We start from the raw sequence: 23,063 nt of genomic DNA on the forward strand, positions 1-23,063 counted from the left end.
TTTCCACTTGCCTCTAAAGACAGGTGTATTTAACGTTCAAGCATTCATATTGGTTGGTTCAACTCTGATGACAATAAGGCGTGTTGTGATTGGCCGCGCTTGCAGATAAGCGGAGACCACGAACGGCAGGTCTTCCCTGTATGAAAGTGTGATGCAAGGGGTAGGTCACACTCTAAATACTGTTTTCTCTTTTCTATTTTACAATGTGTACAAGTTTGCTGTACGTTACTGATTGATACATGTGTGGGTATATGGTACCTGTTAGGTATTGAGGGGCTTTCTGGGATGTGCTTTGGCATATGATTGCTGTAAATAAGTGTGTTAGCTAGCATACACCGATGCAATGGTCACTTAAGCCCACTGCTAACACAGTCGTCTTCATGCTACAGATATTGCCATCGAAGGCCATCAATGTCGTTAAGCCCTGCACAACTAACGTGCTGTTTCCTATTTAACAACATAAATACATTATTCTCAACTGGGACCACTGGCTGATGTGATTTATTTGGATAAAACACTACGCAAGGAGAGTACGATTTACATCTGTTACACAACCAGAGGAAGAAAAACTCTAGACCATCTTTAATCCACGCACAGAGACGCATACAATGCTCTCCCTCGCCCTCCATTTGGCAAATCTGACCATAATTATATCCTCCTGTTTACAAGCAAAAACCAAAGCAGAAAGTGGTCACATTACAAGGATGCCCTGCTACAGGATTGTTTTGCTAGCACAAACTGGAATATGTTTTGAGATTCATCCAATGGCTTGAGGAGTATATCACCTCAGCCACCAGTTTCATCAATAACTGCATCCACGACGTTGTCCCCACAGTGCCGCTTTCAAGGAGTGGGATACTAATCCAGACGCTTATAAGAAATGTCGCTATGCCATCGGATGAACCATTAAACAGGCATCAATGCAGGACTAAAATCAAGCACCTAAGAGAATGTCATGATAATGTAATTACAGTTACAATGTGCATTCACTGAGATTACAGAATACATCTAAAATAGAGAAAAAGCTGAGTTTCAGGAGATGCCACCTAGGGAACTGGACAATCATTTATTTTGTTTTTATGTTACCATGTAGAACCACAACTTGTACAATATTTTGTACAATTAACATTGATTCATTCTAAACTAGGATTATTTTCAAATCCACTTTCTAGAGGGAGCAACGTTTAAATATCATGATATAGTTTCAAATCACATCCAATTTGGTTCTCAAAAGTCTAGGATTACAAAGATTATACTGAAGTTAAATGGTAAAATCTGATGTATATTTTTGGAGTATATACTGTGTTTTCAGAGTAATTTACTATGAGGAAAAATATCCCAATATGAATTTCCCATCTAATGCAGTAAGATTATGGTATATCATGCTAGCTTATATTAAAACAATTGTGACCTTACTGTCCCATTGATCAATTACATTTGATTTGTACATTTACTGGCTGACCATCAGTCTACTCAGTGACAGGCGTCTCAAGTGCTACTCCCACCAATCTCTCTGTGTCTTGGCTCAGGCTGTTAAGTGTGAAAGTCAGTAGGTAGCAGAATGCAACAAAGACAACCCCACACCATTATATCATGCTTGCCTTTATTAAAACTATTGTGACCTTAATGGCCCTTTGATCAATTACATTTGTACATTTATTTTCAAGCTGCATAATTTAGTTATCTACTTTTAACTGTATTTCCTTGATTGCATTTCCTTGTTTGAAGATAGTGTTCAAGAAAGAACGCAAACACAGATCTAGATCGCAATTCAATCTTGAACATCATCTCACTCATTGGCCTTCAGTGCCTTCATCAGAACATTGTGTGCATCATCAGCCAGCTCGTTCAGACACTTCATCAATATGTAGTAGGTTGTACCAATGGAAATCACTGCTGCAGCAATGCTGCCGGCAGCAGGAATGTTACTTAATAGGTACTCAGATGTCGTCAACGCTGTTAGAGCTGCACTTTGAAGCAACTTGACAATCACATCTTTGCCAATTTTTTTTTGGTTCAGTGGTGACTTGAGGACTGCTTTCAGCTCCTCCACCGACACATTCATTCTGTTTGCAAGGCTCTGCAGGGACTCATCATCAAGACCGAAAGCGTGATAGTACTTCTTGATCTCATTTACCAAGATGCTTACATCTACAGCAATGGAAAGGCCTGGGATAGGTAGTACTGCCACAGAGCCAGATACTAAAGCTAGTCTCCACATGTTGGCTTTGAAAGCCTCCTTCTTCCTCTGGTTGATTTTCAGGGTTATATTAGGGATGGACAACAGTAGTACATGCCCCTTGTGGTCAGGAAGCTCTTTCTCCATTGTCTCCTGAAGGTCAGGGAAATCGTAGAGACCTAAGTCAAAACCAGAGATGAGAAAGACCTTAGGAGAGCCCAGACCCTCAAGCCCTGAGGAGCAAAACAAAGTATAGTCAAATACAAACACAGTAACTAGAATATGAAAAAACAAATTCTGTTTGTATTTGTTTAGCAGTAGAAAACATTAGTATACAGTACCAGTCAAAAGATTGGACACACCTACTCATTCAAGGGTTTTTCTTTATTTGTACTATTTTCTACATTGTATAATAATATTGAATACACCAAAACTATGAAATAAGACATATGGAATCATATAGTAACCGAAAAAGTGTTAAACAAATCAAAATATATTTTCTATTTGAGATTCTTCAAAGTAGCCACCCTTTGCCTTGATGACAGTGCCGCACACTCTTGGCGTTCTCTCAACCAGCTTCACTTTTTCTTGAAGGGATTCCCACATATGCTGAGCACCTGTTGGATGCTTTTCCTTCACTCTGCAGTCCAACTCATCCCAAACCATCTCAATTTGGTTGATTTCGGGTGGTTGTGGAGGCCAGGTCATCTAATGCAGCACTCCATCAAATCAAATCACATTTTATTAGACACATTTTTCTAGCAAGGCTCTGCAGGTGACACATTTTCACTGTCTTTTTACTGGAGTTTTTATTTATTTACTTACCTATTGTTCATACCTTTTTTTGCACTATTGGTTAGAGCCTGTAAGTATTCGGCGCACGTGACAAATTAACTTTCTTTTGATTTGACATGCACCGAATACAACAGTGAAATGCTTGGGATAGCCCCCTTCAATTCTCGCCTAAAATGACATACCCAAATCTAACTGCCTGTAGCTCAGGCCCTGAAGCAAGAATATGCATATTTTTTGTACCATTTAAAAGTAAACACTATGACGTTTGTGCAAATGTGAATTGAATGTAGGAGAAGAAAATACAAAGAAAAAAAAACAATCGTTTAAATGTCTTTTTTTACCACCATTTTTGAAATGCAACAAAAAGGTCCCACATCAAGCCATCACTCTGTTTGTAATTCTGATGGTGTCCACAAGATGGCAGTTTCAGACAAATAACTTGAAGTATGAGCCAACTACATGACATTTAGTGTGAAGTCACCTAGGTACTTTTGGGCAAATCGTGAAGGAGACATTCACATTACATTTTTCTGCAAGAATATCGTCAAATCTGTATACTTGGATTTTGACTTAGCTTTTCCAGTACTAATAGCCATGTTATAAGTTCAACATTTGCAATATACTCATTTTCACAACTTCACAACTCTCCCTATTCATATAATTTTTGTCCAAAAGGAAAAGGTTTTCTGTCGCACAAGGTTAACAGCTACATTTTGTGACAGATACAGGGTTACTCAAAAAAATATTTTTTCATCTAACAAAATGACACTTCATGTTATCTCTGGATGGTAAACCAGAGCAAGATTTCAGAATGTGAATTCACCTTCAGAGGTGAATTTATAAAACCTATCACATAGAAAAAAGTGTTTTGTTGTTAGGGGCTCTCTTCAAGCAATAGCATGGCATTTTTTTAAAGTAATAGCTACTGTAAATTGGACAGTGCAGTTATATTAACAAGAATTTAAGCTTTCAGCCGATGTAAGACACTTATATGTATCGACATTTGTTGTTTCTCTAATATCTGTGATCGTGACACAAGGCGCTGCATGATTTACAACTGTCCCATTAACAGGATGCCTATCCCTAAGAAGGTTTACGAGCCCCTAACCGACAGCGCAGTTAAAAAAAACCACATAAGATTAAGAGATAAAAGTAACAAGTAATTAAAGAGAAGCAGTAAAAAATAACAATATATACAGGGGGGGTGCCGGTACAGTGTCAATGTTCGAGCGAACCGGTTATTTGAGGTAGTATGTACATGTACAGTTGAGGTCGGAGGTTTACATACACTTAGGTTGGAGTCATTAGGATCCCGAAGCGGATCCTCTGTTTGGCCTACCACCCAGGACAATGGATCAGATCCCAGTCGGCGACCCAAAACAACGGCGCCATAGAAGGGGCAGACGGAGCGGCCTTCTGGCCAGGCTCCGTAGACGGGCACATCGCTGAAGCAACTTGACAATGTCCAGTCTCTTGACAACAAGGTAGACAAAATCCGAGCAAGGGTTGCCTTCCAGAGAGACATCCGAGACTGAAACGTTCTTTGTTTCATGGAAACATGGCTCACTCGAGACACGCTATCTGAGTTGGTACAGCCACCTGGTTTCTTCACGCATCGAATCGACAGAAACAAGCCTCTCTCTGGTAAGAAGGAGGGCGGGGTGTATGCCTTAACGAGACGTGATGTGATCATAACAACATACAGGAACTCAAGTCCTTTTCTTCACCTGACTTAGAATTCCTCACAATCAAATGCCGACCGCAATATCTTCCAAGACAATTCTCTTCAACCATAAGTCGTGTATATTCCCCCCAAGCAGACACATCGATGATGTTGTACCCACAGCGTCTATTAAAACATTCCCCAACCAGAAACCGTGGATTGATGGCAGCATTCGCGCAAAACTGAACGCGCAAAACACTGCTTTTATCAGGGTAAGGTGACCAGAAACATGACCAAATACAAACAGTGTAGCTATTCCCTCCGCAAGGCAATCAAACAAGCTAAGCGTCAGTATAGAGACAAACTGGAGTCGCAATTCAACGGCTCAGACACGAGAGGTATGTGGCAGGGTCTACAGTCAATCACGGACTACAAAATAAAAAACAGCCCCATCACGGATCACGATGCCTTGCTCCCAGACAGACTAAAGAACTTTTTTGCTCGCTTTGAGGACAATACAGTGCCACTGACACGGCCTGCTACCAAAACCTGAGGGCTCTCCTTCACTGTAGCCAACGTGAGTAAAACATTTAAACATGTTAACCCTTGCAAGGCTGCAGGCCCAGACGGCATCCCTGGCCGCGTCCTCAGAGCATGCGCAGACCAGCTGGCGGGTGTGTTTACAGGCAATCCTTATCACAGTCTGTTGTCCCCACATGCTTCAAGAGGGCCACCATTGTTCCTGTTCCCTAGAAAGCTAAAGTAACTGAGCTAAATGACTACTGCCCTGTAGCACTCACTTCCGTCATCATGAAGTGCTTTGAGAGACTAGTCAAGGACCATATCACCTCCACCCTACCTGACACGCTAGACCCACTCCAATTTGCTCTCCGCCCCAATAGGTCCACAGACGACGCAATCACCATCACACTGCACACTGCCCTAACCCATCTGGACAAGAGGAATACCTATGTAAGAATGCTGTTCATCGATTACAGCTCAGCATTTAACACCATAGTACCCTCCATACTCGTCATTAAGCTCGAGACCCTGGGTCCTGGACTTCCTGATGGGCCGAACCCCAAGGGGGTGAGGGTAGGTAACAACATCTCCATCCCGCTGATCCTCAACACTGGGTCCCCACAAGGGTGCGTTCTCAGCCCTCTCCTGTACTCCCTGTTCACCCACGACTGCGTAGCAGTGTACGTCTCCAACTTAATCATCAAGTTTGCAGACGACACTGCAGTGGAAGGCTTGATAACCAACAACGACAAGGGGGCCTACAGGGAGGAGGTGATGGCCCTCGGAGTGTGGTGTCAGGAAAATAACCTCACACTCAATGTCAACAATACAAAAGAGATGATTGTGGACTACAGGAAACAGCAGAGGGAGCAGCCCCCTATCTACCTTGACGAACATAGAACATTTTTAGGATCTTCCTCTGACACTGCGTGATATAGAGGTCCTGGATGGCAGGAAGCTTGGCCCCAGCGATGTACTGGGCCGTTCGCACTACCCTCTGCAGTGCGGTCGGAGGCCGAGCAGTTTCCATAGCAGGCAGTGTTGCAACCAGCTTGGACCATGCTCTCAATGGTACAGCTGTAGAACCTTTTGTGGATCTGAGGACCCATGCCAAACCGTTTCAGTCTCCTGAGGGGGAATAGGTTTTGTTGTGCCCTCTTCACGACTGTCATGGTTTGCTTGGACCATGTTAGTTTGTTGGTAATGTGGACACTAAGGAACTTGAAGCTCTCTACTTGCTCCACTGCAGTCCCGTCGATGAGAATGGAGGCGTGCTCAGTCCTCCACAATCATCTACTTTGTCTTGATCACTTTGAGGGAGAGGTTTTTGTCCTGGCACAACACGGCCAGGTCTCTGACCTCGTCCGTATAGGCTGTCTAGTTGTTGTCGGTGATCAGGACATCCACTGTTGTGTCATTTGCAAATTTAATGATGGTGTTGGAGTCGTACCTGGCCGTGCAGTCTTGAGTGAACAGGGAGTACAGGAGGGGGCTGATCAAGCACCCCTGAGGGTCTCCAGGGTTGAGGATCAGCGTGGCAGACCTGTTGTTACCTACCCTTACCGCCTGGGGGCGGCTTGTCAGGAAGTCCAAGATCCAGTTGCAGAGGGAGATGTTTAGTCCCAGGGTCCTTAGCTTATTGATGAGCTTTGAGGGCACTGTAGTGTTGAATATTGAGCTGTAGTCAATGAATAGCATTCTCAAATAGGTGTTCCTTTTGTCCAGGTGGGAAAGGGCAGTGTGGTGGGGCTTTTGTGCTTCCCTTTGAAGTCTGTAATGGTTTGCAGGCCCTGCCACATCTGACGAGCGTCAGAGCCGATGTGGTAAGACTCGATCTTAGTCCTGTATTGATGCTCTGCCTGTTTGATGGTTCATTGGATGGAATAGCAGGATTTCTTATAAGCTTCCGGGTTAGAGTCCCGCTCCTTGAAAGCGGCAGCTCCCAGCATCCATGATTTCTGGTTGGGTTATGTACGTACGGTCACAGTGGTGATGACGTTATCGATGCACTTATTGATGAAGCCAATGACAGATGTAGTGTATTCCTCAATGCCATTGGAGGAATCCCTGAACATATTCCAGTCTATGCTAGCAAAATAGTACTGTAGCTTAGCATCTGCTTCATCTGACCACTTCTTGATTGATCTAGTCACTAATTTAATGAGGATTTTCTTGTTTACTTATTAAGGTGGAATACAGCTCATTCAATGATATCTTGGTGCCAGTCTCTGACTGTGGTTGTATGTAAACAGCTACAAAGAATATAGATGAGAACTCTCTCGGTAGGTAATGTGGTCTGCAGCTTATCATGAGAAACTCTACCTCAGGCGAGCAATGGCTCGAGACTTCCTTAAATATCGTGCTGTCACGACTTCTGCCGAAGTCGTTGCCTCTCCTTGTTCGGGCGGTGCTCGGTGTTCGACGCCATTACCTGTTGTGTATTTAACCCTCTGTTTCCCCTCATGTCTTTGTCAGAGATTGTTTTATTGTCAGTGTTGTTTATTTGTTGTGTTGGTGCGCGTCAGGTCCTCGTACCCATGTTTGTTCATGTATGTACTTTTAGTGTTATGGAGCAGGTTCCGTGGACATTTATACTCCATTTTGACTCTCCTGCGCCTGACTTCCCTGCCACCTATACACATGGCGCTGACAGAATCTCTGACCAGAAAATATGAAGTCAGCAGGAGAGGACACTACGCTCATGGAGGTGGAGGAACGTGTCTGGGAACAAGCGGAGGCGATTGACTGTTTGAGCACTGTAAGGGATCGCATTGTCCAGAATATCGATCGCTGGGAGAGACAGGGAGTTTCTCCAGCGCCACCACCACAACGACCGGAATCTCCCTTGATCAATTTCCCCCCTCCGGAACTGAAGATACACGGGATACAACGGAGATACTGCCGGCTGCCAGGGTTTCCTCCTTAAGCTGAACTTGTATCTGGCCACGGTCTCCCCAGTACCATCTGACCGTGAGAAGAGTTGCGCCCTCGTCTCATACCTCACCGGGAAAGCCCTGGAATGGGCCAGCGCTGTGTGTAGAGAGGAGGATATGGCGTTGGACCATTTTGAGGAGTTCACCCGCCATTTCCGGATAGTATTCGACCATCCACCCGAAGGCAAAGCGGCGGGTGAGTGCCTCTATCATCTGAGGCAGGAGACGAGGAGTGCACAGGAGTTTGCTTTGGAGTTTAGGACCTTGGCTGCCGGCGCTGGATGGAGCGACAGGGCCCTGATCGACCATTACGGTTGTAGTCTACGCGAGGACGTCAGTCGGGAGCTGGCCTGTAGAGACACCACCCTCACCTTCGACCAGCTGGTGGACATGTCCATCAGGCTGGACAACATGCTGTCTACCCGTGGACATCTAGATCGGGGTTTGGTTGTTCCATCCTCCTGTACCCTCTCTCCCGAACCTATGGAATTGGGAGGGATGGTGCGCAGGGAGACCGGAGGGGGTTCCCTCTCGAGCACCATTCATGGTCTCAGAGGGCACACTGCTGGTCGGTGCCGGGTTGGTTCCTCTGGGAATAGAGAAGGCAGGCAGAGCACTCTGGCATCACCCCAGGTGAGTAGGCACCATTCTCATTAATTAAGAGCCCTCTGTTGCACTAATGTTTGTCTCGGTCTCTTTTCCTGATTTTTCCCTGCATTCCCAGTATAAGGCGCTAGTAGATTCAGGTGCGGCTAGGAATTTCATTAATAAAAGTTTAGCTCATAATTTAGGAATCCCTATTGTTTCTGTGGATATGCCTTTCCCTATTCATGCCTTAGATAGTCGACCGTTAGGGTCAGGGTTTATCAGGAAGGTAACCGCACCTTTGTGTATGAAAACGCAGGAGGGTCACAAGGAGAAGATTAGTATTTTCCTTATTGATTCTCCTGCGTATTCTGTGGTGCTAGGCCTACCCTGTTTAGCTTGTCATAACCCCACTGTTTCTTGGCCACAGAGGGCTCTCACGGGGTGGTCGCGAGAGTGCTCAGGTAGTGTTTAGGGGTTTCCGTTGGTGCTACTACGGTGGAAAGTCCAGACCAGGTCTCCACCGTGCGCATTCCCCCCGAATATGCCGATTTGGCTCTCGCCTTCTGTAAAAAGAAGGCGACTCAATTACCACTCCATCAACGGGGGGATTGTGCGATAGATCTCCTGGTAGACGCTGCATATCCCAGGAGTTACGTGTATCCCCTGTCGCAAGCGGAGACGGTGGCTATGGAGACATATGTCTCTGAATCCCTGCATTAGGGGTTCATTCATCCATCCATTTCACCCGTCTCTTCGAGTTTATTTTTTGTGAAAAAGAAGGATGGCGGTTTATGCCCGTGCATTGATTATCGAGGTCTAAATAAAATCACAGTGAAATATAGTTACACGCTACCTGTGATAAATACAATTATTGAGTTAATGCACGGGGCACGCTTTTTCACAAAATTGGATCTCTGGAGTGCGTACAATCTGGTGCGTATTCGGAAGGGTGATGAGTGGAAGATGGCATTTAGCACCACCTCAGGTCATTATGAGTACCTTGTCATGCCATATGGGTTGGTGAATGCTCCATCAGTTTTCCAATCATTTGTAGATGAGATCTTCAGGGACCTGCAAGGGCAGGGTGTAGTGTTGTATATCGATGATATTCTGATATACTCCGCTACACGCGCCGAGCATGTGTCCCTGGTGTGCAGGGTGCTTGGTCGCCTGTTGGAGCATGATCTATATGTCAAGTCTGAGAAATGCTTGTTCTTCCTAGGGCATCGGATTTCCACTTCAGGAGTGGAGATGGAGAGCGACCGCATTACAGGCCTGCGTAATTGGCCGACTCCAACCACGGTAAAGGAGGTGCAGCGTTTTTTAGGGTTTGCCAATTACTACCGGAGGTCTATCCGGGGTTTTGGTCAGGTGGCTGCTCCCATTACCTCACTGCTAAAGGGGGGCCCGGTGCGCTTGCAGTGGTCGGCTGAGGCGAACAGGGCTTTTGGACACCTGAAGACTCTGTTTACCTTGGTGCCTGTGTTGGCTCATCCGGATCCCTCTTTGCTATTCATAGTGGAGGTGGACGCATCCGAAGCTGGGATAGGAGGAGTGCTCTCTCAGCGTTCGGGTACGCCACTGAAGCTTCGCCCCTGTGCTTTCTTTTCGAAGAAGATCAGCCCGGCGGAGCGAAACTATGATGTGGGGAACCGAGAGCTGTTAGCTGTCGTAGAAGCCTTGAAGGCCTGGAAGCATTGGCTTGAGGGGGCTAAACACCCTTTTCTCATCTGGAATGACCACCGCAATCTGGAGTACATCCGGCAGGCGAAGAGACTTAATCCTCGCCAGGCAAGGTGGGCCATGTTTTTCACTCGTTTTGTGTTTATTCTTTCTTACAGACCAGGCTCCCAGAACGTTAAGGCAGACACATTGTCTCAGCTGTATGACACAGAGGAGCGGTCCATGGATCCCACTCCCATACTCCCAGCTTCGTGTTTGGTGGCGCCAGTAGTGTGGGAGCTGGACGCGGACATTGAGCGGGCGTCACGTGCAGAACCCTCTCCCCCTGAGGGTCCAGCTGGTCGTCTGTACGTTCCGTCTGCTGTCCACGACCAATTGATCTATTGGGCTCACACGTCACCCTCCTCTGGTCATCCTGGGATAGGTAGGAAAATGCGCTGTCTTGATGGGAGGTACTGGTGGCCCACTTTAGCTAAGGATGTGAGGATTTATGTTTCCTCCTGCTCGGTGTGCGCCCAGTTCACATCAAGGGTCTGGAAGGCGTTCATGGAGCGTCTGGGGATCTCGGTTAGTCTTACCTCAGGTTTTCACCCCGAGAGTAATGGGCAGGTGGAGAGAGTTAACCAGGATGTGGGTAGGTTTCTGCGGTCTTATTGCCAGGATCTGCCGGAGGAGTGGGCAAAGTTCGTGCTCTGGGCAGAAATGGATCAGAACTCGCTACGTCACTCCTCCACTAACCGTACCCCTTTTCAATGTGTATTAGGGTATCAGCCAGTTCTGGCTCCTTGGCATCAGAGCAACACCGAGGCTCCTGTGGTGGACAATTGGTTTCGGCGCGCTGAGGAAACCTGGGAGGCAGCCCACGTCCACCTTCAGCGCGCCATATGGCGCCAGACCGTCGCCGCAGTGAGGCCCCGGTGTTCGCACCAGGGGACAGGGTCTGGCTCTCGACCCGAAACCTGCCCCTCCGCCTGCTCTGCCGGAAGCTGGGTCCGCGCTTTGTGGGGCCGTTTAAAGTCCTGAGGAGAGTGAACGAGGTATGTTATAGGTTACAACTGCCCACTAATTACCCGGCGTACTCTGTTCGATCCATTTTGGATTCGAGACGTCGGGCGAGGGGCATCAGTACCTCGTGGACTGTGAGGGGTACGGGCCGGAGGAGAGATGCTGGGTTCCGGTGGAGGACGTGTTAGATCCTTCCATGTTATCAGAATTCCACCGTCTCCATCCAGATCGCCCTGCACCTCGCCCTCCGGGTCGTCCCTGAGGCCGGTATCGACGCGCAGCTGGAGCCACGCGTCAGGGGGGAGATACTGTCACGACTTCTACCGAAGTCGTTGCCTCTCCTTGTTCGGGCGGTGCTCGGCGTCACCGGTCTTCTAGCCATCATTGATCCATTTTTCATTTTCCATTGGTTTTGTCTTGTCTTCCCACACACCTGTTTTCAATCCCATTCATTACCTGTTGTGTATTTAATCCTCTGTTTCCCCTCATGTCTTTGTCAGAGATTTTTTTATTGTCAGTGTTGTTTATTTGTTGTGTTGGTGCGCGTCGGGTCCTCGTACCCATGTTTGTTCATGTATGTACTTTTAGTGTTATGGAGCATGTTCCGTGGACCTTTATTAAAAGACTCCATTGACTCCATGACTCTCCTGCGCCTGACTTCCCTGCCACCTATACACATGGCGCTGACACGTGCACCAGCTGTTGTTTACAAAAATACATATACCGCCGCCCCTTGTCTTACCAGACGCCGCTGTTCTATCTTGCCGGTAAATCATATAACCAGCCAGCTGTATATTGATATTGTCGTCATTCAGCCACGACTCCGGGAAGCATAAGATGTTGCAGTGTTTAATGTCCCATTGGTAGTTTAATCTTCCCAATAACTCGTCCATTTATTGTCCAAAGGTTGCATGTTTGTGAGCAGAATTGGGGGGAGTGGGGGTTTATTCGATCGCTGCCTACTCCTCAGAAGGCAGCCCACCCTCCGGCCTCTCCTTCTCCGCCTTCTCTTCACGCAGATCACTGGGGTCGGGGCCTGTTCCCGAGGGAGCGGTACATCAAAAAGGATTCTGCTAGTCCGTGGTGAATAATCGCAGTCCTGATGTCTAGAAGTTATTTTTGGTCATAAGAAATGGGACGGCAACATTATGTACGAAAATAATAACAAAAATAAGTTACAAACAACGCAGATAAACAAACAAAAAAACACAATCGGGGGCACGTAAGATATCTGTCTGCCTTATGCTCCGGCGCCATTTTAATTCACTCTCCTTCTCGGCAAGTAGACAGCCTGGAGGTGTGTTGGGTCATTGTCCTGTTGAAAAACAAATGATAGTCCGACTAAGTGCAAACCAGATGGGGTGGCATATTGCTGCAGAATACTGTGGTAGCCATGCTGGTTAATTTTGTTAGGGATAGGGTCCTTTTTTCTCAATTTCCGCCTGACTGACGTGCCCAAAGTAAACTGCATGTTGCTCAGGCCCTGAAGCCAGGATATGCATATAATTAGTACCATTTGAAAGAAGACACTGTGAAGTTTGTAGAAATGTTAAAATAATATAGGAGAAAATCCAAAGAAAAGAGCTCATGCTCTTCCAATGAAACATATAGTGAAGAAATGTAATCTAGCTCCCAATATTCAATTTCTATGGCTTCCACTGGGTCTCAATAGTCTTTGTTCAAGGTTTCAGGCTTCTTTCTTCCAAAACGAGTAAGACGTGAGTTTTACTACCGGGACACAGACTTGGAAGTGCATGTATGCGCGCATGACGAAGAGGACACGCACCTGCTAGTATCGTTTTCCTATTGAACATACTTCTTTCCGTATGAAATATTATAGTTTAATTACATTTTAGGGTAACTGGGGATTACATTGAAAAAAAATTTGACAGGTTGAAACAAAGTTTAGGGGAGCAGTTAGATTATTAAGAATATAAGCTTTCAACCGATATACAGTGCCTTGCGAAAGTATTCGGCCCCCTTGAACTTTGCGACCTTTTGCCACATTTCAGGCTTCAAACATAAAGAAATAAAACTGTATTATTTTGTGAAGAATCAACAACAAGTGGGACACAATCATGAAGTGGAACGACATTTATTGGATATTTCAAACTTTTTTAACAAATCAAAAACTGAAAAATTGGGCGTGCAAAATTATTCAGCCCCCTTAAGTTAATACTTTGTAGCGCCACCTTTTGCTGCGATTACAGCTGTAAGTCGCTTGGGGTATGTCTCTATCAGTTTTGCACATCGAGAGACTGACATTTTTTCCCATTTCTCCTTGCAAAACAGCTCGAGCTCAGTGAGGTTGGATGGAGAGCATTTGTGAACAGCAGTTTTCAGTTCTTTCCACAGATTCTCGATTGGATTCAGGTCTGGACTTTGACTTGGCCATTCTAACACCTGGATATGTTTATTTTTGAACCATTCCATTGTAGATTTTGCTTTATGTTTTGGATCATTGTCTTGTTGGAAGACAAATCTCCGTCCCAGTCTCAGGTCTTTTGCAGACTCCATCAGGTTTTCTTCCAGAATGGTCCTGTATTTGGCTCCATCCATCTTCCCATCAATTTTAACCATCTTCCCTGTCCCTGCTGAAGAAAAGCAGGCCCAAACCATGATGCTGCCACCACCATGTTTGACAGTGGGCATGGTGTGTTCAGGGTGATGAGCTGTGTTGCTTTTACGCCAAACATAACGTTTTGCATTGTTGCCAAAAAGTTCAATTATGGTTTCATCTGACCAGAGCACCTTCTTCCACATGTTTGGTGTGTCTCCCAGGTGGCTTGTGGCAAACTTTAAACGACACTTTTTATGGATATCTTTAAGAAATGGCTTTCTTCTTGCCACTCTTCCATAAAGGCCAGATTTGTGCAATATACGACTGATTGTTGTCCTATGGACAGAGTCTCCCACCTCAGCTGTAGATCTCTGCAGTTCATCCAGAGTGATCATGGGCCTCTTGGCTGCATCTCTGATCAGTCTTCTCCTTGTATGAGCTGAAAGTTTAGAGGGACGGCCAGGTCTTGGTAGATTTGCAGTGGTCTGATACTCCTTCCATTTCAATATTATTGCTTGCACAGTGCTCCTTGGGATGTTTAAAGCTTGGGAAATCTTTTTGTATCCAAATCCGGCTTTAAACTTCTTCACAACAGTATCTCGGACCTGCCTGGTGTGTTCCTTGTTCTTCATGATGCTCTCTGCGCTTTTAACGGACCTCTGAGACTATCACAGTGCAGGTGCATTTATACGGAGACTTGATTACACACAGGTGGATTGTATTTATCACCATTAGTCATTTAGGTCAACATTGGATCATTCAGAGATCCTCACTGAACTTCTGGAGAGAGTTTGCTGCACTGAAAGTAAAGGGGACTGAATAATTTTGCACGCCCAATTTTTCAGTTTTTGATTTGTTAAAAAGTTTGAAATATCCAATAAATGTCGTTCCACTTCATGATTGTGTCCCACTTGTTGTTGATTCTTCACAAAAAAAATACAGTTTTATATCTTTATGTTTGAAGCCTGAAATGTGGCAAAAGGTCGCAAAGTTCAAGGGGGACGAATACTTTCGCAAGGCACTGTATATCGGTTGAAAGCTTATATTCTTAATAATCTAACATTTTATGATTATTTATTTGAATTGCGCGCCCTCCAGTTTCACCGGCAGTTGTCCAGCAAGCGGGATGCCTTGCCCAAAGAAGTTTTAAGTGTGCCTTGAATTCTAAATAGTTCACAGTGTCATCAGCACAGCACCTCCAGACCATCACACCTCCTCCTCCATGCTTCACGGTGGGAACCACACATGTAGAAACCATCCGTTCACCTACTCTGCATTCCAAAAAGACACGGCGGTTGGAACCAAAAATCTCAATTTTGGACTCCAGACCAAAGGACAGGTTTCCACCTTTCTAATGTCCATTTCTCGTGTTTCTTGGCCCAAGCAAGTAACTTCTTATTATTGGTGTCATTTAGTAGTGGTTTCTTTGCAGCAATTCAACCATGAAGGCCTGATTCAGGCAGTCTCCTCTGAACAGTTGATGTTGAGATGTGTCTGTTTCTTGAACTGTTACGGTGCGTGAATGAGGACCCAAAAGCGAATTAACTTAAACAGAGCTTCTTTAATTACCAAACATAGGTAGGCTCAGACGGACCGGCAGATTCCGACAGGACAAGACAAGGTTACAGCAAACATGACGACAGTCTGGTTCAGGCATGAAACACAACAAACAAGAATCCGACAAAGACAGGAGCAGAAACAGAGAGAGATATAGGGACCTAATCAGAGGGAAAAAGGGAACAGGTGGGAAAAGGGGTGACGAGGTGGTTAGGAGGAGACAAGGCACAGCTGGGGGAAAGAGGGGGAGAAAAGGTAACCTAACAACGACCAGCAGAGGGAGACAGGGTGAAGGGAAAGGACAGAGACAAGACACAACATGACAGTACATGACAGTACCCCCCCACTCACCGAGCGCCTCCTGGCGCACTCGAGGAGGAAACCTGGCGGCAACGGAGGAAATCCTCGATCAGCGCACGGTCCAGCACGTCCCGAGAGGGAACCCAACTCCTCTCCTCAGGACCGTACCCCTCCCAATCTACGAGGTACTGGTGACCACGGCCCCGAGGACGCATGTCCAAAATTCTACGGACCCTGTAGATGGGTGCGCCCTCGACAAGGATGGGGGGGGGGGGGGGGGGGGAAGACGAGCGGGGGCGCGAAGGACGGGCTTGATGCAGGAGACATGGAAGACCGGGTGGACGCGACGAAGGTATCGCGGAAGAAGAAGTCGAACTGCGACAGGATTAATGACCCGAGAAATACGGAACGGACCAATGAACCGCGGGGTCAACTTGCGAGAAGCCGTCTTAAGGGGAAGGTTCTGAGTGGAGAGCCAAACTCTCTGACCGCGACAATATCTAGGACTCTTAGTTCTACGCTTATTAGCAGCCCTCACAGTCTGCGTCCTATAACGGCAAAGTGCAGACCTGACCCTCTTCCAGGTGCGCTCGCAACGTTGGACAAAAGCCTGAGCGGAGGGGACGCTGGACTCGGCGAACTGAGATGAGAACAGCGGAGGCTGGTACCCGAGGCTACTCTGAAAAGGAGATAGCCCGGTCGCAGACGAAGGAAGCGAGTTGTGGGCGTATTCTGCCCAGGGGAGCTGTTCTGACCAAGACGCAGGGTTGCGAAAAGAAAGACTGCGTAAGATGCGACCAATAGTCTGATTGGCCCGTTCTGCTTGACCGTTAGACTGGGGGTGAAAGCCGGAAGAGAGACTGACGGAAGCCCCAATCAAACGGCAAAACTCCCTCCAAAATTGAGACGTGAATTGCGGACCTCTGTCCGAAACGACGTCTGACGGAAGGCCATGAATTCTGAAAACATTCTCGATGATGATTTGTGCCGTCTCTTTAGCAGAAGGAAGCTTAGCAAGGGGAATGAAATGAGCCGCCTTAGAGAACCTATCGACAACCGTAAGAATAACAGTCTTCCCCGCTGACGAAGGCAGTCCGGTGACAAAATCTAAGGCGATGTGAGACCACGGTCGAGAGGGAATAGGAAGCGGCCTGAGACGGCCGGCAGGAGGAGAGTTACCGGACTTAGTCTGCGCGCAGACCGAACAAGCAGCCACGAAACGACGCGTGTCATGCTCCCGGGTGGGCCACCAAAAACGCTGGCGAATGGAAGCAAGCGTACCCCGAACGCCAGGGTGGCCGGCTAACTTGGCAGAGTGAGCCCACTGAAGAACGGCCAGACGAGTAGGAACGGGAACGAAAAGAAGGTTCCTAGGACAAGCGCGCGGCGACGGAGTGTGAGTGAGCGCTTGCTTTACCTGCCTCTCAATTCCCCAGACAGTCAACCCGACAACACGCCCCTCAGGGAGAATCCCCTCGGGGTCAGTGGAGGCTACTGAAGAACTGAAGAGACGAGACAAAGCATCAGGCTTGGTGTTCTTAGAGCCCGGACGATAAGAAATCACGAACTCGAAACGAGCGAAAAACAGCGCCCAACGCGCCTGACGCGCATTAAGTCGTTTGGCAGAACGGATGTACTCAAGGTTCCTATGGTCAGTCCAAACGACAAAAGGAACGGTCGCCCCCTCCAACCACTGTCGCCATTCGCCTAGGGCTAACCGGATGGCGAGCAGTTCGCGGTTACCCACATCATAGTTACGTTCCGACGGCGACAGGCGATGAGAAAAATACGCGCATGGGTGGACCTTGTCGTCAGAGAGGGAGCGCTGAGAAAGAATGGCTCCCACGCCCACCTCTGACGCGTCAACCTCGACAACGAACTGTCTAGAGACGTCAGGTGTAACAAGGATAGGAGCGGATGTAAAACGATTCTTGAGGAGATCAAAAGCTCCCTGGGCGGAAACGGACCACTTAAAGCACGTCTTGACAGAAGTAAGGGCTGTGAGAGGAGCTGCCACCTGACCGAAATTACGGATGAAACGACGATAGAAGTTCGCGAAGCCGAGAAAGCGCTGCAGCTCGACGCGTGACTTAGGGACGGGCCAATCAATGACAGCTTGGACCTTAGCGGGATCCATCTTAATGCCTTCAGCGGAAATAACAGAACCGAGAAATGTGACGGAGGAGGCATGAAAAGTGCACTTCTCAGCCTTCACAAAAAGACAATTCTCTAAAAGGCGCTGGAGGACACGTCGAACGTGCTGAACATGAATCTGGAGTGACGGTGAAAAAATCAGGATATCGTCAAGGTAAACGAAAACAAAGATGTTCAGCATGTCTCTCAGGACATCATTGACTAATGCCTGAAAGACAGCTGGAGCGTTAGCGAGGCCGAAAGGAAGAACCCGGTATTCAAAGTGCCCTAACGGAGTGTTAAACGCCGTCTTCCACTCGTCCCCCTCCCTGATGCGCACGAGATGGTAAGCGTTACGAAGGTCCAACTTAGTGAAAAACCTGGCTCCCTGCAGGATCTCGAAGGCTGAAGACATAAGAGGAAGCGGATAACGATTCTTCACTGTTATGTCATTCAGCCCTCGATAATCTATGCAGGGGCGCAGAGACCAGTCCTTCTTCTTGACAAAAAAAAACCCCGCTCCGGCGGGAGAGGAGGAGGGGACTATGGTACCGGCGTCAAGAGCTACAGACAAATAATCTTCGAGAGCCTTACGTTCGGGAGCCGACAGAGAGTATAGTCTACCCCGGGGGGGGGGGTGGTTCCCGGAAGGAGATCAATACTACAATCATACGACCGGTGTGGAGGAAGAGAGGTGGCCCTGGACCGACTGAACACCGTGCGCAGATCGTGATATTCCTCCGGCACCCCTGTCAAATCACCAGGCTCCTCCTGTGAAGAAGAGACAGAGGAAACAGGAGGGATAGCAGACATTAAACATTTCACATGACAAGAGACGTTCCAGGAGAGGATAGAATTACTAGACCAATTAATGGAAGGATTATGACAAACTAGCCAGGGATGGCCCAAAACAACAGGTGTAAAAGGTGAACGAAAAATTAAAAAAGAAATGGTTTCACTATGATTACCAGAAACAGTGAGGGTTAAAGGTAGCGTCTCACGCTGAATCCTGGGGAGAGGACTACCATCCAGGGCGAACAAGGCCGTGGGCTCCTTTAACTGTCTGAGAGGAATGTCATGTTCCCGAGCCCAGGTCTCGTCCATAAAACAGCCCTCCGCCCCAGAGTCTATTAAGGCACTGCAGGAAGCTGACGAACCGGTCCAGCGTAGATGGACCGACAAGGTAGTGCAGGATCTTGAAGGAGAGACAGGAGTAGTAGCGCTCACCAGTAGCCCTCCGCTTACTGACGAGCTCTGGCCTTTTACTGGACATGAAGTGACAAAATGACCAGCGGAACCGCAATAGAGACAGAGGCGGTTGGTGATTCTCCGTTCCCTCTCCTTAGTCGAGATGCGGATACCTCCCAGCTGCATGGGCTCAGCACCCGAGCCGGCAGAGGAAGATGGTAGTGATGCGGAGAGGGGGGCAACGGAGAACGCGAGCTCCTTTCCACGAGCTCGGTGACGAAGATCAACCCGTCGCTCAATGCGAATAGCGAGTTCAATCAAGGAATCCACGCTGGAAGGAACCTCCCGGGAGAGAATCTCATCCTTTACCTCTGCGCGGAGACCCTCCAGAAAACGAGCGAGCAAAGCCGGCTCGTTCCAGCCACTGGAGGCAGCAAGAGTGCGAAACTCAATAGAGTAGTCTGTTATGGATCGATTATCTTGACATAGGGAAGACAGGGCCCTGGAAGCCTCCTCCCCAAAAACAGATCGATCAAAAACCCGTATCATCTCCTCCTTAAAGTCCTGATACTGGTTAGTACACTCAGCCCTTGCCTCCCAGATTGCCGTGCCCCACTCACGAGCCCGTCCAATAAGGAGAGATATGACGTAGGCGACACGAGCAGTGCTCCTGGAGTAAGTGTTGGGCTGGAGAGTAAACACAATATCACACTGGGTGAGGAACGAGCGGCATTCAGTGGGCTCCCCAGAGTAACACGGCGGGTTATTGATTCTGGGCTCCGGAGATTCGAAAGCCCTGGAAGTGGCCGGTGGATCGAGGCGGAGATGGTGAACCTGTTCTGTGAGGTTGGAGACTTGGGTGGCCAGGGTCTCAACGGCATGTCGAGCAGCAGACACTTCCTGCTCGTGTCTGCCTAGCATCGCTCCCTGGATCCCGACGGCTGAGTGGAGAGGATCCGAAGTCGCTGGGTCCATTCTTGGTCGGATTCTTCTGTTACGGTGCGTGAATGAGGACCCAAAAGCGAATTAACTTAAACAGAGCTTCTTTAATTACCAAACATAGGTAGGCTCAGACGGACCGGCAGATTCCGACAGGACAAGACAAGGTTACAGCAAACATGACGACAGTCTGGTTCAGGCATGAAACACAACAAACAAGAATCCGACAAAGACAGGAGCAGAAACAGAGAGAGATATAGGGACCTAATCAGAGGGAAAAAGGGAACAGGTGGGAAAAGGGGTGACGAGGTGGTTAGGAGGAGACAAGGCACAGCTGGGGGAAAGAGGGGGAGAAAAGGTAACCTAACAACGACCAGCAGAGGGAGACAGGGTGAAGGGAAAGGACAGAGACAAGACACAACATGACAGTACATGACATGAACTCTGTGAAGCATTTATTTGTGCGTCATTTTTTGAGGCTGGTAACTCTAATGAACTTCTCTTCAGCAGAGGTAACTCTGGGTCTTCCTTTCCTGTGGCGGTCCTCATGAGAGCCAACATATAGCTTGATGTTTTTTGCCATTTGCACCTGAAGAAACTTTCAAAGTTCTTGAAATTTCGCGCATTGACCGACCATGTCTAAAAGTAATGATGGACTGTATTTTCTCTTTGCTTATTTGGCCTGTACTTGCCATAGGTGGTCTTGGTCTTTTACCAAATAGGGCTATCTTTTGTATACCACCCCTACCTTGTCACAACACAACTGATTGCTCAAACGCATTAAGGAAAGAAATTCCACAAATAAACATTTAACAAGGCACACCTGTTAGTTGAAATGCATTCCAGGTGACTACCTCATGAAGCTGTTTGAGAGAATGCCAAGACTGTGCAAAGGGTGGCTACTTTGAAGAATCTCAAATTGAAAGTATATTTTGATTTAACACTTTTTTGTTTACTACATGATTCCAAGTGTTATTTCATAGTATTGATGTCTTCAACATTATTCTACAATGTAGAAAATAGTAAAAATAAAGAAAACCCCTTGAATATGTAGGTCTCCAAAATGTTTTCTGGTACTGTGCGTACTGTACATGTCAGTGTGTAGACAAACCTTTGATGCAATATTGTCTGATTGTTTCCAGTGTCTTTTCCTGGTCAAACGTCTCTTTTCTCCCCTCAGCCCTCATGTCGTTATCTATCTTGGAGCGAACAAAGTAGAACTTCTTCTTCCTCTTCTGGATCTCCTTGGCCAGAGTAATGTCATTGGCTCTGAATCGCTCTGATGAGACTATGATGAAGAAATCAAAGCGATCGAATTCAACTTTCTGAAGGTACTCTTCTGGTTTGAAGTTAGCGGTGCCAATACCAGGGAGATCCCAAACTTTCATATTTGGGTATTTTGGGTGGGGGTAAGCCTTTGCCTCCATGGTGGTTTCCACCACACCAGTTGGAGCAGCGCCGTCATCATTATACTTCATGTCTCTGAACGCATTGACAAAGGTAGATTTACCGGAGCCTGTCTCTCCTGTGACAGCAATATTCAGCTCCACATTATTAAACAAATGCTCTTTAATCTTGCATGCAGCTGTGATCAGGCTGTTATTCAATGCTTCTTCAATCTCTTTTCCTAGTGCTGAAAGTTCTTTGTCATCAATATTCTCCATAATGCTATTCATGGCAATCGTATTTCCAATAAATGCAAGTGAATGTATGTTTGACAATGGTGAGACTAGGAACAACAGGATATGCCACAGTATGTATATGATAACTCAGTCTTAGAACACGCCCACATACCAACAAACACACACACACACACACAAGTTTAAAAACAGGTACACCCATAACTGGACATGTGTATATTGAACACATTTAATTTTGGCCTGTCTGGTGACATAACCAGGCAAAGTTTATGTTTTCCCCTCCCCATTCAGACCACTGTTGTGGAAAATCTAACCAGAAAGGAAGAGAGACTGCAGACTCTTCAAAACAATTTTTTTTATTGTAAGATTTGCAAATCTGGAACAGTTTACAATCACTCAAAATGTGCAGAGTTAAGAACCCAATGAAATACAACCCCACTTTTGGGTGGTGTGACAACCAATAGCTGTGAGGAAACATTAGGTGGTGACACGAATGCACAGAAACTGTTTCTAAAAGGAACCGAAACCATAGACAAAGAGGAAGTGTTCTAGCAGCAAATATCTGATGGAGAACATTTGTGCTACAAAACCAGGACATTTCCATGTTTTCAAATAATGTCTAATCTTCAAGGCTAATCTTATGTTTGCAAGACTGCAGGGGGTGAAATGAAAATAGTATTGTTCCAAGTAAGCTCAAACTTTTTCGTGATTTGACAGTTACTTTTCACAGTTCTACTAGAGTCTACAGCATCCTACAGTATAATATTACTCATTTTACTGCTGAAACTTTTCATCATCAATATTCTCCCTCATTTCATTCATGGCAAGTGAATGTATGTTCTACAATGGCGAGACTAGGAACAACTACTTTTTACAGTTCTACTAGAGTCTACAGCGTCCTACAGTATAATATTACTTAGGCCATAGATCAAATTGAAATCAAATTGAAACCATACATCGATGATTTTAGTAGTTTTTGCTTGTATTGAATATGCCACTACACAGTATGTTAACCTCTAGCGACGAGCAATCCCGTATCAGGGAGCGTAATCATAGCCTCAAGCGCATTACCATACCGCAACGTTTCCTATTCATGAAAATCGGAAATGAAATGAAATAAATATATTGAAACACAAGCTTAACCTTTTGTTAACAACACTGTCATCTCAGAATTTCAAAATGTGCGTTACAGCCAACGCTAGACAAGCATTTGTGTAAGTTTAGCATGGCATAATGCCATGCTAGGCTGTGCTGGCAGCAGGCAACATTTTCACAAAAATAAGAAAAGCAACCAAATTAAATCATTTACCTTTGAAGAACTTCAGATGCTTTCACTCAGGAGACTCCCAGTTAAATAGCAAATGTTCCTTTTTTCCAA

The 23,063-nt window shown here is 46.6% G+C and overlaps 1 protein-coding gene across 1 annotated transcript; it reads right to left on the bottom strand.

Annotated features, from left to right (window-relative positions):
- Positions 1-1,586: 1,586 nt before the first annotated feature.
- Positions 1,587-21,784, bottom strand: LOC110535716 (interferon-inducible GTPase 5-like). The gene is made up of 2 exons (XM_036936618.1): positions 21,157-21,784; positions 1,587-2,412 (listed from the first exon to the last, which is right to left on the bottom strand). Exons 1-2 carry the CDS (start codon positions 21,719-21,721, stop codon positions 1,790-1,792), a joined length of 1,188 nt encoding a protein of 395 aa, XP_036792513.1. The 5' UTR covers positions 21,722-21,784; the 3' UTR covers positions 1,587-1,789.
- Between the last annotated feature and the right edge of the window lie 1,279 nt (positions 21,785-23,063).

Source organism: Oncorhynchus mykiss, chromosome 11, assembly GCF_013265735.2.
Source record: "Oncorhynchus mykiss isolate Arlee chromosome 11, USDA_OmykA_1.1, whole genome shotgun sequence".
NCBI lineage: Eukaryota > Metazoa > Chordata > Actinopteri > Salmoniformes > Salmonidae > Oncorhynchus > Oncorhynchus mykiss.